This window comes from Thalia democratica, chromosome 1, assembly GCF_965202585.1.
Source record: "Thalia democratica chromosome 1, ktThaDemo2.hap1.1, whole genome shotgun sequence".
In the NCBI taxonomy this organism is placed as follows: domain Eukaryota; kingdom Metazoa; phylum Chordata; class Thaliacea; order Salpida; family Salpidae; genus Thalia; species Thalia democratica.
In genome coordinates, this window is record NC_139165.1 from 60,502,193 (window position 1) to 60,516,352 (window position 14,160).

Here is a 14,160-nt window from a genome sequence, read left to right on the forward strand (position 1 = left end):
TTTTACATCTGTTTTAGAGTATAATTTGTGTTTGTCAGAAAAGATTTTATTTACTGTAGAGTAATTTTAATCAATAAGTACAAAATTGTATAAAATTAGCTGTTACTTGATAAAGTAAGAAAACATTTTTAATAACATTTTCATAACACAGTTTCTTATATGAACTGTTTATTAATATGTACACAACTAAGTTTGTAGCTTATTTGTTTGTTTAAAGATTCCTATTCTTTTTATGTTTTGACTTTCTATCTTTTCAGCGTTTCGTAAATTAAAGCTATCTACAAACTGTTTTTGTTTTTAGTAAAACTACTTTTTATACAAAGTAGTGCATTTGAAATAGTATTTAAAAAAAGTATTTGAATAAATTGGTTTTTGGTACTAGTTTTAACTAAAAAGTTTAAACAAAAGTCACTCATTTAAAAAAGGTTTTTTAATTTATTTCGAATATTAATTTGGAGTATAAATTTCAGGTAAAAAAAATTCTACTTTTTCTTAAATGTTTTTGTTTTAGCAATTTTGTCTTATAAATTACTTTAAATCAGCTAAGTATTAACTCAATTCTAATTGAAACCTTTTAAACAGACTTTTATACTATATGACGTAACTATTTTTTGTTAGACGTTTCAAAATTATTGTTTATAACAAAATTTACACTACAATATTATTAGTTTTTAGCAAGATTATACTGAGGATGCGCTAAACAAATAAATAAATCTTTTTAAAACGAGTGACTTATGTTTAAGTTTTTTAGTTAAAAAATTGTTGGATAAATTTTCTAAGAGTGCTTTATTTTCAGATATAAACCAAAAAAAGTTTTTTTTTTTGCTTTATGCTAAGATAGAAAGTATTTTTTTTTTAATTTACATTTCTATTTTAATTTTATAATAATCTCATATTAGATATTAACAAAAATTTTAAAACGTATATAAAATGTAAACCTATAGAAACTTCAAATTTGTAACTTTTTATTTACCTTAACACTGTTATTTTTAGGTATGTGTAATTAAATTTGAAGCCTGGATAAAATTATTGTAAACAAGAGAATTTTAAGACTTATTCCATTAAACATCCTCATTTTATTTATTTTAAAAACATATGTTATTAAGCAGAGGATGAATATGTGCTATCCGGAGAAGATTCAGAAGATGAATGTAAGGATAATGTTTTAGTGATACATGGTAGTTGCGGTGTAGGTAAAACTTCAACCGTTCATGCATGTGCCAACCAGTTAGGATTTCAAGTAAGTCCACAAATATATAGGTACCATTTGCAACTAAATATGTATTCATTTTTTTTATTTATTTCACAGACGTTTTTAAAACTACATAGAGTTTCTATTTCAATTGATAAATCAATTTAAAATTATTTAGTTAGTAGACAGTTTAAAAATATTTTAAAAATATTATGATGCATGAAAAAGGATTTAAACGAATTATAGAATATAAGTAAAACTTTAGTAAAGATGGTTAATTAAGGGCATAGCGAGGTAAAACACTTAAATTTAAATTTAGTCATGTTTTTGACAAAATTAGATAATCTACCTCTTACTTTTTACGGCTTGTTAAAATTCAAAGTAACTTTTCAGATATAAGCAATTAAAGTTAGAGCGTTCAATAGCTCTTTTATGGGAGGCGGAAAATAAAAGGGCAACAGCAGACTTTCACTAAAAATATACCTCCTTCTCGAGCTTTTGATCAAATATTTTAATAGTAATCTTTTATGAATTTAAAACAACTTGTAAGAAGCAGATTTTTAAATTATAAAAGAAAAAAATTGTCAAAAATTATATTATGCAATTTTTTTTCTAAATTCGCTTCTTCAAGTTGTTTGTAATACTGTTAAGTTCATTTTCTGAATACTTGAATTAAATTGCTTTAAAAATCAAGAAAAAGATAGATTTTTAGTATTTTTTTCAAAATTCTGAGAACTTTGGCTTCAAAAATTTTTTACTCCATACGGTTGTATCGGAATTTTTTTACAAAATTTAATACATCTCAAAAGTTAATTGATATTTTTGTTTGTTAGAAAGTAGCGTATAGTATATACTCCAAGTTTTGAAATACGGCCCAATAATAATTTTAATGCTGGACCCTTTTTATGCCCTTAATAAATTATTAATAGTTTTGATCTTCCATTTAAAGTTATTTGCGTGTTTAACTTAAGCCTTCTTCCTCAATCAATATTCATGTCAGACTGTAGAGTGCGCTCTGTTTACATCGTTTCAAAAGTTTAAAGTTTCGAACGATTTCGGAGTTTTGACAGCATGTGTAACTAAATAGGTGGTCGAAAGTTGCGCAGTTTTTAACTGTTCTATAGTTGTCTGCAATTAGTCAGAAAACTTCTCGTGATGTCTCACCAATATCTGCAGAGCAGGCAATCCATAAATGACATTTGTGTCAAATATTTCGGGTAGCTTCAAATTTCCACTACTGTTTTTGAATTACTTGAAAATCATGCAACTAATATTTTTTAAGTTTTTTAAATATTTTTTTAAATATTTATAACCTCAACCCTAACCCACCTTACCCAAACATAAAAAAAAAATTAAATTAAGTATTGCGCACCCTAAAAATTATGTGTACCCCAAAAAAATTTCGTGTACTCTAGTATGCACCAGTGTACACCTTGACGACCACTGCTCTAAGGTTTCAAATAAAAGCCCATTAAAAATGTTTGTAAAAAAAAACAAAATCCCAAATGTTCATAATAAACTAATAACCTGACAATTATTTAGATATAGTTGATGTTAATGACAAGCAGTGTAATTTTTCATGTTACAATAGTTTTAAATAAAGTTATAAAAGATTATTAATGTTTTGTTGATATCAGGATTGCCACAAAACCTGGAATCCTTGAAAAACCTGGAATTTGAGAAATTTTGAAAAAAAAAACTTTGAATTTAGGAAAAATTTACTAGAAAACCTAGAATTTTTAACAATTTTTACATGTCAAGTAGTATTTTGTTAATTTAACACGAAAAATCTCATAATCATAAAAAAAAAAATTGTCACCATCAAATTTTTTTTAATTAAAAAATAAATTTTAAGTAGCTTTAAAGTATGTTTTCAATGTTGAACTACTTAACCAATTTTTAACCTTAAACTTAACTTAAAACTAAAAATAGATCCAAAAAAGTGTACTATCAAAATACTTAAAGAAGTTCAGAAAACCTGGAAGAAATTTCTTAAAAACCAGTAGCAACCCTGTGATATTTTGTATTTTACTTGCTTAAACTACAGTCAAACAATAATGGTCAAGAAACAGCTCACACTTGGATAGGATTTTGTTAGTCAACAGTTTCTTAGATTACGTCAAATATCAGTTCAAATTATGGCAATTAAAATTCTGAAAATTAATTAAATTCGACAATTCAAATTTGTCAATACTATTTCAAATCACAACAATTCAAACTATGAAAATTCAAATTACAGCAATTCAAATTATAACAACTTAAAATTACATCAATTAAATTCCGACAACTGAAAATCGATAACTCATACTACAATAATTCAAATTACGACTTACCATATTAAGACAAGTTCTAACCCGGCAATCAAATTTCCGACTAAAAAGGTCTGAAATTTTTTATTGAAACTCGTCAGCCAGTTGCAACCGTCTGGTTGAGTTTCAATTAGAGCAAAACTCGGGTCTCAGTCTACTAAAGGCTTGTGGTTTGATGATCGAATGTAACTTGAGCTTGTCTCACGGCATACGGAAGTCCAGGCCTAGGCTCCATAGACTTTCGCCGATGTTTTCTTTGAAAACATTCAAGCTACAAAAATTAGTAGTTTTGGTTTCATTTTTATTTGCATTTTATTTTTTAAACATAATCGATACTTATTGAGTAAATAAATAGTAGATATTACTGTTGGGGTTAGTGCAAAAGAATTGAAAATATTATATAAAGGGATATTTTGGTCTGCGTTGATTCTGTGTAATCTTGGGTAAAGGCAAACATCTTTTATTATAAAATCCGAATGGTACAGAACATTTTATTTACACGAACTAAAAGAAGTGCAGGTTTAATAAAAACTGTTTGTATAAGACTATACAACATAAAAAGCTAGACTGAAACTATAAAAGATAAAAAGTAAACAACTAAACGCAAATGAACGATCGGATAACTGAAGCTCAATTGTTTCTAACAATCAAAGAGCCTCAGAATTCAATACAACAAAAGCGGTCAACATTTTATCACTTTTAAACGTACATATGTTTCATCATACCACTTAGATCGTTAGGCCACAAGCATTTGGTAGTCTAAGACCTGGATTTTGTTTTTATTGAAACTCGTCAGTCAGTCGCAACCGGAAAAACGTACAGTCTTTAATAAACAAATGTTTTTTCATGTTTTACGGCATATCTTTAAATAGTATATAAGTTTATTTATTAAATTTTACCTCCAAAGTTTATGAACGTTTATAGGTATTGGAACTTAATGCTTCAGACTTGCGCGAAGGCAAAAGAGTAATGGAGTACCTCAAAGAAGCTACATTATCGCATAATATAAGAAACTCGGACATAAACATAAACAGTTTGTTTTAAAAGTTTTTGGTGTTATTTGTTATAAAGTTATGTATTTAATTATTATATTAAGTTTAAAAGAGCTTGAGATAGCGATGTAAAATAAATAGTCTTCAAAGTATAAAATAAGTTAAATTTAAAGTCAAAAAAAAAATAACTGATATTTTAATAAAACTTGTTTTGATAATATCAAACAAACACCAAAATTGCTTCAGTTAAAGAAATTAACTAAATGTAATTTATTTGAATAATTTATTTGATTAAAAAAAAGGTATACATAAATGGTTTTGTTTATATAATAAAATTATAATATTTGCAATAGAGTTTTGATGATATACAGGGTTCCCACTTCCTTATAAATTCCTATAATTCCCTATAAATTTGCAATATTCTGAAGAATCCCTATAAATACCTAATAAAATTAAAACATATGTAAAAATCCTTGGAAATTGATATAAATTACGTTTTTTTTGATTGATGATTGAATTTTGAAAGCTAAAACAGCGACACTGCGTGGTAAAAAATATATAAAAAAGTTAATATTTTTATTTAATCAAAATCTTTTCAATAGATCAAAAAAAATTGTGATTCTATGGCGCCACATAGCGGATAATTTTTTCCTTCGTTACATTAAACACAATTTATCTAAAGTTTGGTTATTTAACTATAATTACAGCTCAAAAACCCTCGAACGTTCGTAAATTTCTTATTAAGACTGTGCTTATAAACGATTAATGAAATAATTTACTTTATTTACCTTAAAAATATGTTCGTAACGTTTAAAATTCATTGTTTTTTTGATAATTTCCTTATAAATTTGCTATATTTTATGTATATCCCTATAATTTTTTTTTTTGAATTTTTAGTTAGAACCCTAAATATATTAGTTTTAATTGCTTTTTTTAGGTAAAGAACAAAAGAAAAAAGCTTCTCAAAAAAATTTATTTTTTACAAAGTATTCGAAAACTACAGTTTTAAAACCAGCTGCACCAAAGAAAAATAAAAAGTTGTCTTTGGTTCTTTTCGATGAGGTTCATTCAATAAGTTCTTTTATTATTATATTTAATTAATACTATAATATAAACAAGCATAAGAAACTAATTAGTTTTGTTAGTCGTTTATTACGTATAAAAAAAAGTGTTCATTAAATTTATATACCAGAATTTGATCACCATATGTTTAAGTATAATGATTTTTTTACATAATATATATGAAAGAATATTAAAATATGTTGTTTAAAAGTTACATTTGAAACTCTATACAATCAATATTGAGGATATGAAGGATATTGAGGATATGAGGATATTAAGGATATCAATATGTTCTCAACGGACATAAATTATTTTTTTTTTAAATACAAATAGTTTTACAAAAGTTTAATGTAGTTATATCAATATGTAATAAGTAGCTAATATGCAAGATAGACATACCCAAGCAAGTTAAATTTTTTGAAAATTTTAGGCGAACTAAGGCTAAAATGTTTTTTTTTGATGAACAAAGACTAGCTTTTATTGAGTCTCGCTTGCTGACTAAGTTTTTGAAAGTACTTAAGCACAGGTTTGCCAAAAAACCTATAATTTGAACAATTTAGGCAAAACAAACCAGGAAAAGCCTGGAATTTGAGAAATTTAAAATAAAACATGGAAATTTGAAAAAAATTACTAATAAACTAAGAATTTTGAACAAAAATCACTAAGAAACCTGGAAAAACCTGGAGTTTTAAATAATTTTTACATGTTAAGTACTAAAACTTTAGTTTGACACGAAAAATTTACCATATAGATAAATTTTTTTTTTGTCATCATCAAATTTTTTTATTAAAAAACAAATTTAAAGTAGCTTTATAGTATGTTTTCAATGTTGTTATACTACTTAGCACAGTTTTTAACCTTAAACCTTGCTTTAAACTAAAAATAGACCCAAAAACGTATACTTTTGAAAACCTGGAAGAAATTTCTCCAAAAATCTTGGCAAACCTGTCACCAATAATTTTTTATATGTTTGATTAATTAAATAAAGATTGAAGTTAGTGTTATAAAAGTATTCTTATGTTGTTATATATTTAAAATATCTAATAAAGCTTCTTAAATATTTAGTATTTTCGATTTTTTTTTTCGATTTTACAAAGTTATTTTTTATAGTAGGGCTATATACGGCCCCCATAACTTTTTTCTACTATACTTTTGTTTTGCTTTAATTAAAGCTTTAATAAACTTCATTTATTTAAGGTTTTTTACTTGTACTTAAAGATAACTATTTATAAACTTTTTTGTTCAAGTATGGAACACTAGTTTTAACTTAAGCTTATATTTTTCATTTTTATAAAGATTTTTAGTGGTTTTTTTTAATCAATTTTAAATCTGTATTAGTGGACAGTTAATTTAATATCTTTAAAACTAGTAATTTTTGATAATGTTAACTGCTATTGCGGTTGCTAAAAATTGACATTTTACTGAATACTTATGAATTGTGTTTTTTCAGGTTGAAGCTGTATTACCCCAAGATAAAGGGTTTTGGGCTTCTGTAAAGTGGTTTATGGATTGGTCTAAGACACCAGTTGTGCTTACTACTAATACTTTGTCAGTCATACCTAATGATCTATCTCTATTAAACTACCAGAGAATACATTTAAATCACCCTAGCAAGGTTGGTTATCATTCAAACTAAAAAATGATACATGTTTACATTCTACTTTTAACACTTATGCTATAAAATTAAACATTGCTTCTTTTTATATTTTTGTAATTCGTCATTTATAGTGCTAAAACATAATTAGTATTCTTAAAAAATTCAGAAGTTGATTTTTAATGTCATGCAGTTGTAAAATATTTATAGTTACTCCTATGTATTATATAGTTTAGTTTGTGGTTCTACTTGAAATGGTTGTTTATAAGTTATAAAAAAAAATTTGAGATATTGGTATTAACTGACTGGCAATAGCAGGGTTGCCACAAGGTCAGAAAAGTCAGGAAAAAAAAAATAAAAGACAAAAGTCAGGAAAAAATAGGGGTTTTTGAAATAAAGTCAGGAAATGTCAGGAAATTTGACAAAATATGAAAAAATTCAGATTTTGTTAGTTCAAATTTACAAAATTTCTTATTTTCCAAAGCCTTCAAATGGTAAAAAATTAACTAAAACCTTTCGACGTCAGACAAAAATTGCAAAATTTTCCTAAAAATTTACAAAATTACTTAATTTCTAATGCATTCATCTATTAATAATTAATAAAATGAGTGCAAAAAGAAAAGAAATGAAGTCCAAAAACTTTTGCTAGATTTAGAGAAAAGATTCTCTTCGACAAGTGCAGGAGCAGCAGATGAGAACGACTTAAGTAAAATGAGGCAAACGGTTTTAAGTGCCAAGAAAATTAAGCGGTATGCAGACCAGATGAAGGAAACTATATCGTTATTAGATGAAGAGGTTGAAGTGCTAATAAAGAAACAGAGAAAAATAATTTTAGTACATATAGTAAAGAAAAAAAAACTGTGTTTGATTAAGTTCTTTATTGTTTTAAGGTTTCAACTGTAAAAGTTCGTTATTGTTTTAAGGTTTTAGTTTTAAAAGTTACTTATATGTCTTTTCGTTTATTTAGATACTTTATGTTAGGAAATGCTAAAATATTGTTTCTTTTTTCAAACAAGTTGTGTTTATAAGTTAGGAAATACAAGTATTTTGCTCATACAGCTGTTTATTGCAATCACATCAATCATACATAGATGGTTCAAATGAAGTTACGGAAGTTAAATGATTGAGTTCAGCAAAAAAAAACTGTTGTTTTAACTTGTATAAAAATAATATTGAAAGCTTTATATAGTTTCATTTGTTTGACTATGCCTTTTACAATAGGTTTAAGTTAAGAGCTTGATTTAGAAAAGTCAGGAAAAGCCAGGAAATTTTCTCTGCTTGATCTGTGGCAACCCTGCAATAAGGCGGATTGAAAAGGATTGTCAAAAAAAAAAAAGAATCCTGTAGAAACTTGGAATTTGATAGTTAAGACAAAAAAAGAAAACAGGAAAAACCTGGAATTAGAGAAATTTAAAAAAAAAACCTGGAATTTTGAACTAACTTAAAATGTAAAGTAACAGAAGTTCATTTAGATACAAAAAGCTTATCCAGAAGACAACCATATTCTTGTGTAATTCATTTTTTCTTTTAATTAAAAAGAACATTTAAAAAAGTTTAGTATATTTTTAATGTTTTTATACTATATTAGACAGTTTTTTTTACCTCAAGTTGAATTTTATATTAGAAATGGACGAAAAAACTTGTTTTTTAAAATATCCCGGAAGAAATTTACAAAAAAACTTCTTTAATCCTGATTGAAGTAAGTTTTTTCTTTTTGCCTTGTGTACCTTGATCATTTGTGTGTTTAAGTTTGTGTTCGAAATATATGTATTGAATACGTTTTGATATCTGGCTATTGATAAAACAATTTCAAAAACACAATCGAAAATACTTAAAAAAAATGAAGAAAGCATGGCGCTTTGCAACTGTCGAATAAATAATAAATGCCTCTTCAATAACAATTTTCGTTAAAAATTTCATAATAAACCAACAATCAAAAAACTATTTGGAATCAACAGATGGCACATTTAAATAAAGATGGTATAACCGTACAACCTCTTATAAGTAAACTTATAAGTTAATGAAGCAGAACTATCAAAATACATCTGGAAACTTGAATAACTACAACATATACTTAACAATAGCCTGAGAAGTTATTCATCTCATTAGAAAAACTCAAAGCCCACACAGTATTTAAGGCACCTACATCCTTGAGAAAATTGCGATTGCCATTGCTGAAAGGAGAGACAATTCAAATTAACGGTACGAGTTCTACACATTTCAACAATTAAAAAAATACTTTTTAAAACTTGAATGTTGTCTGTACTGTTAGTATGCTGCATGTTAAATGTTTTCTTTATAAAAGTTTATTTGTAGCCACAATCTTAAAAAATAAAAGAAATTTAAAATGTTTCCAAAAAAAAAATCTTAACTTTCTATGTGGTGTTCGTGAGTGATGTTTGCTGGACTTATTTGGACATATGATTCGGATGTAATTTGGCTTCATTAAGAAGAATCTAAAAAAAATGCCAATAAAAAAATTGCTGTCCTAAAAACTGGTTTCAACCCTAAAAATCACATATTTTCATGATTTTTGACTTAAATAGTAATTAAGTCACTTATACATGCCCTAGACCAGGGGTCGGCAAACTGCGGCCCGCGGGCCAAATGCGGCTTGCGAAGAGTAAATCTGCGGCCCGCGAGCACGTTTCTTTTTTGAATTGAATGCGGCCCACGAGAGAAATTTTTGCGGCCCGCGAGCTACTAAATGTGGCCCGCTGAGCCAAAATAAATTTTGGTGAATTTTTTTTTGGTAATTTGGTTTTAAACGATTAATATCGTTTCAAGTCCCTGTATAACATTTTAAACCATCTAAAAGACTCTATTGCTTTGACTTGAAATTGTTAAAAAGACAGATTAGCATTTGTCCAGTGATTTTCTATCAGTTTCACAATAACCTTCATATTGCATCAGTAAATTATTAGCTGAAAAAAGTAGTGCTTGGATGCAGTAGGTTGTTTATATAATACTTATTTGCTATACGAAGTAAACACAAATGTTTTCCATGGTGTACATTTGTAATTCACAGTAATTAACTAAAATTTCATTCTGTACAATTCAGGTATTTTGATTAAAATGTAATTAATACCCTTATTCTTTTATAAATGTTTTATCACAGTAAATAATATCTAAGTGTGCACAAAAACATTTAAAATAACATAATAATAATGAAAAAGGTTTATTTTATTTTTTATTTTAAACATTGATTTTTTAGAAAAATTTTGTGCAATTCAAATTAATTACTATACACACCAATGTACACAGATGTTTAGTACCATTTTTTCTACCACTTTTTTTTAATACTTAAGTTAGATTAAGTGAAGTTTATTCATATATATGATAATTTTTCTACTTAGAAAATATAAATGTTTATAAACACTTTTAAAACAGTGTATATGCAGAAATTAAAATAAACTTGTAATGTAAATTAATAGGTATACAGTTTCATTTTTCAAACAAAAGTTTTTTGTAAATCGAATTTATTTCTTTGCTTTGTACCCTAATATACACAGATGCTAATATTTTTTAACTACCTTTTTAAGATATATTATATTTTGTGTTGGTAAATTTATTAATTTTACAAGTTGTTAATCAAAATAGTTCAAATTCAAGCAATTAAGCAACTTAACTTTGCCACATTATTTGACTAATTTAGAGTATTTTGAATACTTAAATCCCAGACTAATTTAGGAATTTTTTAAGTGTTTAGCTTGAATTGCTTTTATTGTTCTAAAATTTGAATCAAAGTTATCAGGCTAGTTTTTGGCATTTTTTCAAAACGTTTTTGCTTTGTAAAGTGGCAAACAAACTTATGATTTATGTTTTGTTATACTCACAGTTATGGTTATAATTATAACATATTTTATATTTTAAGTCTTGCAGCTGCTATACTTTAAAATATTGTTTATATTTATTTATAAATGTGAAAATCAGTTTTGACATATTACTTTGAATTTGACAGTTTGGCTACAAAAACCTGGAAATTTAGAACTAAAAAAAAAAACTAAATAGTTTTTTTAAAAAAGCTACAGATGCAGATATGAACAATCTCATTTTTTCGTACGTGATTCGAACGATCCTTCCCTTCAATAATTTCATTAGTAACTCTTTTGCCATTTTTTGTGTTGTTTGATAATTTATGACAGTACATAAATTACAAAAAAAAAAAAATTCAATCAAGCTATTGTACGCATAAAATTTTGATTGTAAATAAGCGTTAGACTTTTAATTATTTTTTTTGTGTAAGTTTTGTAGGATCTAAATTTAATTTCAACTATTATTGGTCAAAAAATTTAAGAAAAAAGTTTGTCTGATAAGTTTTAAATGCATCTAAAAAGTCAAAATCTGTTATTAGTTTAATGTTTCAAAGGATGTGTAAATTTTTATAGTTGTTTTCGTTTATCTGAAACTCCAATAGTCTTGATTTTATTCAATAAACAATATGGCACCGCATTTCATAGAATAACTTGTTTTTTCTTTGTTATACCAAGTTAATTTGCTAAGAAAAATGCATTAAAAATGCTTTCAATTCAAACAGTATCTATTTTTTATTAATTACTTTTGCTACTTTATAAATGTCTTGACAATTTTTTCTGATCAGTCTGTAGTTACTGAAGTAAATCATGCGCTTTGTTAAAACTTTTTCGTTTCTTGCAATAACTCCTAACTAACGGTTTTAATTATTATAGTTTGTCTTATATTTCACATTTACTATTGTTAAATGCAAAATTTTTATTGCGATAAAGATTTGTTATAATGCTGAAAAAAAAAATCTTCTTATTAATGGCTTAATAAATCTTCTTTTTTTCGTTATAAATATTTAAAAAAGTTAACTTCTTGTTTAAAAATTCTTGAAAACTCTGGTCTGTGTGAAACTTATTTTTTAAGTACTTTAAGTAAATTTATCAGTACTCATAATAGTTTTATGATTGTAGTGTAGTTTATTTATTGTAATTTATTCTAGGCTACGTACATATTTGTACTTTTTAATAATGATGATATGTTAATTAGTTGTTTAAGCTTGATTAACAGCAATTTTTTAGCTTTTTTAACTTTTAGTAAACTTAGACTAGTTTGATATATCTTAAACATTTTTGCTGTTAAAGTGACAACCATGTAAAAGTCTGATAAATTAGTAATAAACTAATCGAGCAATAATTATGGAAAAAAAGTTTTTTAGGTTTCTTCAATACAAACAGATATTTTTTTTAGTTAGCTATTTACAGAATTTTTTCAAGAGTGCAAATTTTTCAATAATTAAAAATCTTTTATACAAAAAATTAGTTGATAACATAAAAAATGTATTAAAGTCACTCATAAAGTAATTTAAGCTTGAATTTTAAAGAAAGTTAGGTTGCAAGTAAAATTACAAAAATATTTAGTTAAACTATTAACTGTGTAAAGTAGTACATAGTTTATTAAGACTTAATTATATTAGTCAATGGAAATATAAATCTTTTTTTCTTAATAAATAGTCTATGTGAAAATAAAAACAAATCCAAATAATAAACTGAATAAAAGTTAACTCAAAGTGTGATTAAAACTAAAACCAAAAGATTATTTAAATGTAACTAAAACTAAAACTGCGGCCCGCGAAGGTTTTTGAAACTTTGAATTTGGCCCGCGAACACTAACTGCCTGCCGACCCCTGCCCTAGACCTATAATTTATATCTTTAATGAAAGCATATACTTATAGACATACGTTCAAAGACATTTCAACTTCTTTTGATGTGTTATGACATCATAATTACACAAAATATGCAAATTTTGTCTGTAAGATTGTACTTTTTCTCTAATATAAAAAGCAAACTCTTCTGCTGTTTTTACTTGTAGTTTCTTTGATTTTGAATGTAAAAAGTGTGGAGTCAGTTAGCCAGAAAGATATTACTAATGTAATACCATTTCAATTGCATGTTGATATAGATATAACATACATTTTAAATCATTTTTAGTTCTTATATATTATGATTATTGATAGCACCTGACTTCGAGTAAAAGAACTAAACCTATATTTCATAAAAATTGCATTTGAATTAAGGCCATAGGGGGGGGGGGTCCACTTTGTTTTTTACAACTTGATCTTATTTTGTAGAATTTAATCTGAGCTATCAGACACTTTTAACCGCTTAAAAAAACTCAAAGTAACTTTTGAGATATAAGCGATCAAAGAAAGGGCGTTCATTAGGTTCCTTATGGAAGGCAAAAACTAAAAATGCGAAAAAAGACTATTTCACTAAAAATCTATCTCCTCCTTCATTTTTTGAGTAATCTTTCTCAAATTTTTACAGAATGTGTATCATTAAACTTTAAAGAGATCTATTGTAGGAATTTTTTTAATTTTGAGTAAAAAAAAAATTATTGTCAAAAAACTACCCTTTTTTTTAGTTTTTTGTGGATAAAATTTTTATTTTTAAAAATTTCAAAAATTCCAACATTCAGATTCTTCAAAATATTAAAAGGAACATTTCCTAAAAATTTGAAGTCTCTAGGTCAAAAAATGAAGGAGGAGATAGGATTTTAGTGAATTTTAAAATTTCCGAGAAAATTGACCCCAAAAAATTTGCGGTCCATACGTTTATATTGGAAAATTTTTACAAAAAATTAAATATCCCAAAAGATAAATGATATTTTTCAATTCTATAAAAACTGGCTTATAGTTTGTACTTTAAGCTTTCATATAAAAGCCAAAGTTAATTTTAGTAAAAAAAAATGTTGGACCCCCCCCCTATGGCCTTAATTAGTGTAATTTTTTGTTTTAATATAGAGAGTTTTTATTTGATTAAACAATAATTATTTATTTGCATTAAGTTTTTTCAAAGTAAGCTTTAAGTATGTTATTGTTTTAACATTACTATTAGCTTAAGCTTTTAAAGTATTTTACATTTAAATAAATTAAAACTTGGTTTGTTAGTTTCTTTGAATGTTTTAAATTCTTTTGTATAAGAGCTTTTTTTCAAAAACTTTTTAGTTTTAAATTCATAGCAGTTTGTTATTGTATTTACAAGACGTAG

The 14,160-nt window shown here is 25.8% G+C and overlaps 1 protein-coding gene across 1 annotated transcript in view; it reads left to right on the plus strand.

Moving 5' to 3' along the window:
- LOC145837884 (uncharacterized) overlaps positions 1-14,160 on the plus strand; it is a 47,554-nt gene that overhangs the window by 4,913 nt on the left and 28,481 nt on the right. The window contains exons 4-7 of the mRNA XM_082945370.1: positions 1,110-1,240; positions 4,426-4,534; positions 5,431-5,555; positions 7,006-7,170. Coding sequence (XP_082801496.1) covers positions 1,110-1,240; positions 4,426-4,534; positions 5,431-5,555; positions 7,006-7,170 — 530 coding nt within the window. The remainder of the gene's footprint in view (positions 1-1,109; positions 1,241-4,425; positions 4,535-5,430; positions 5,556-7,005; positions 7,171-14,160) is intronic.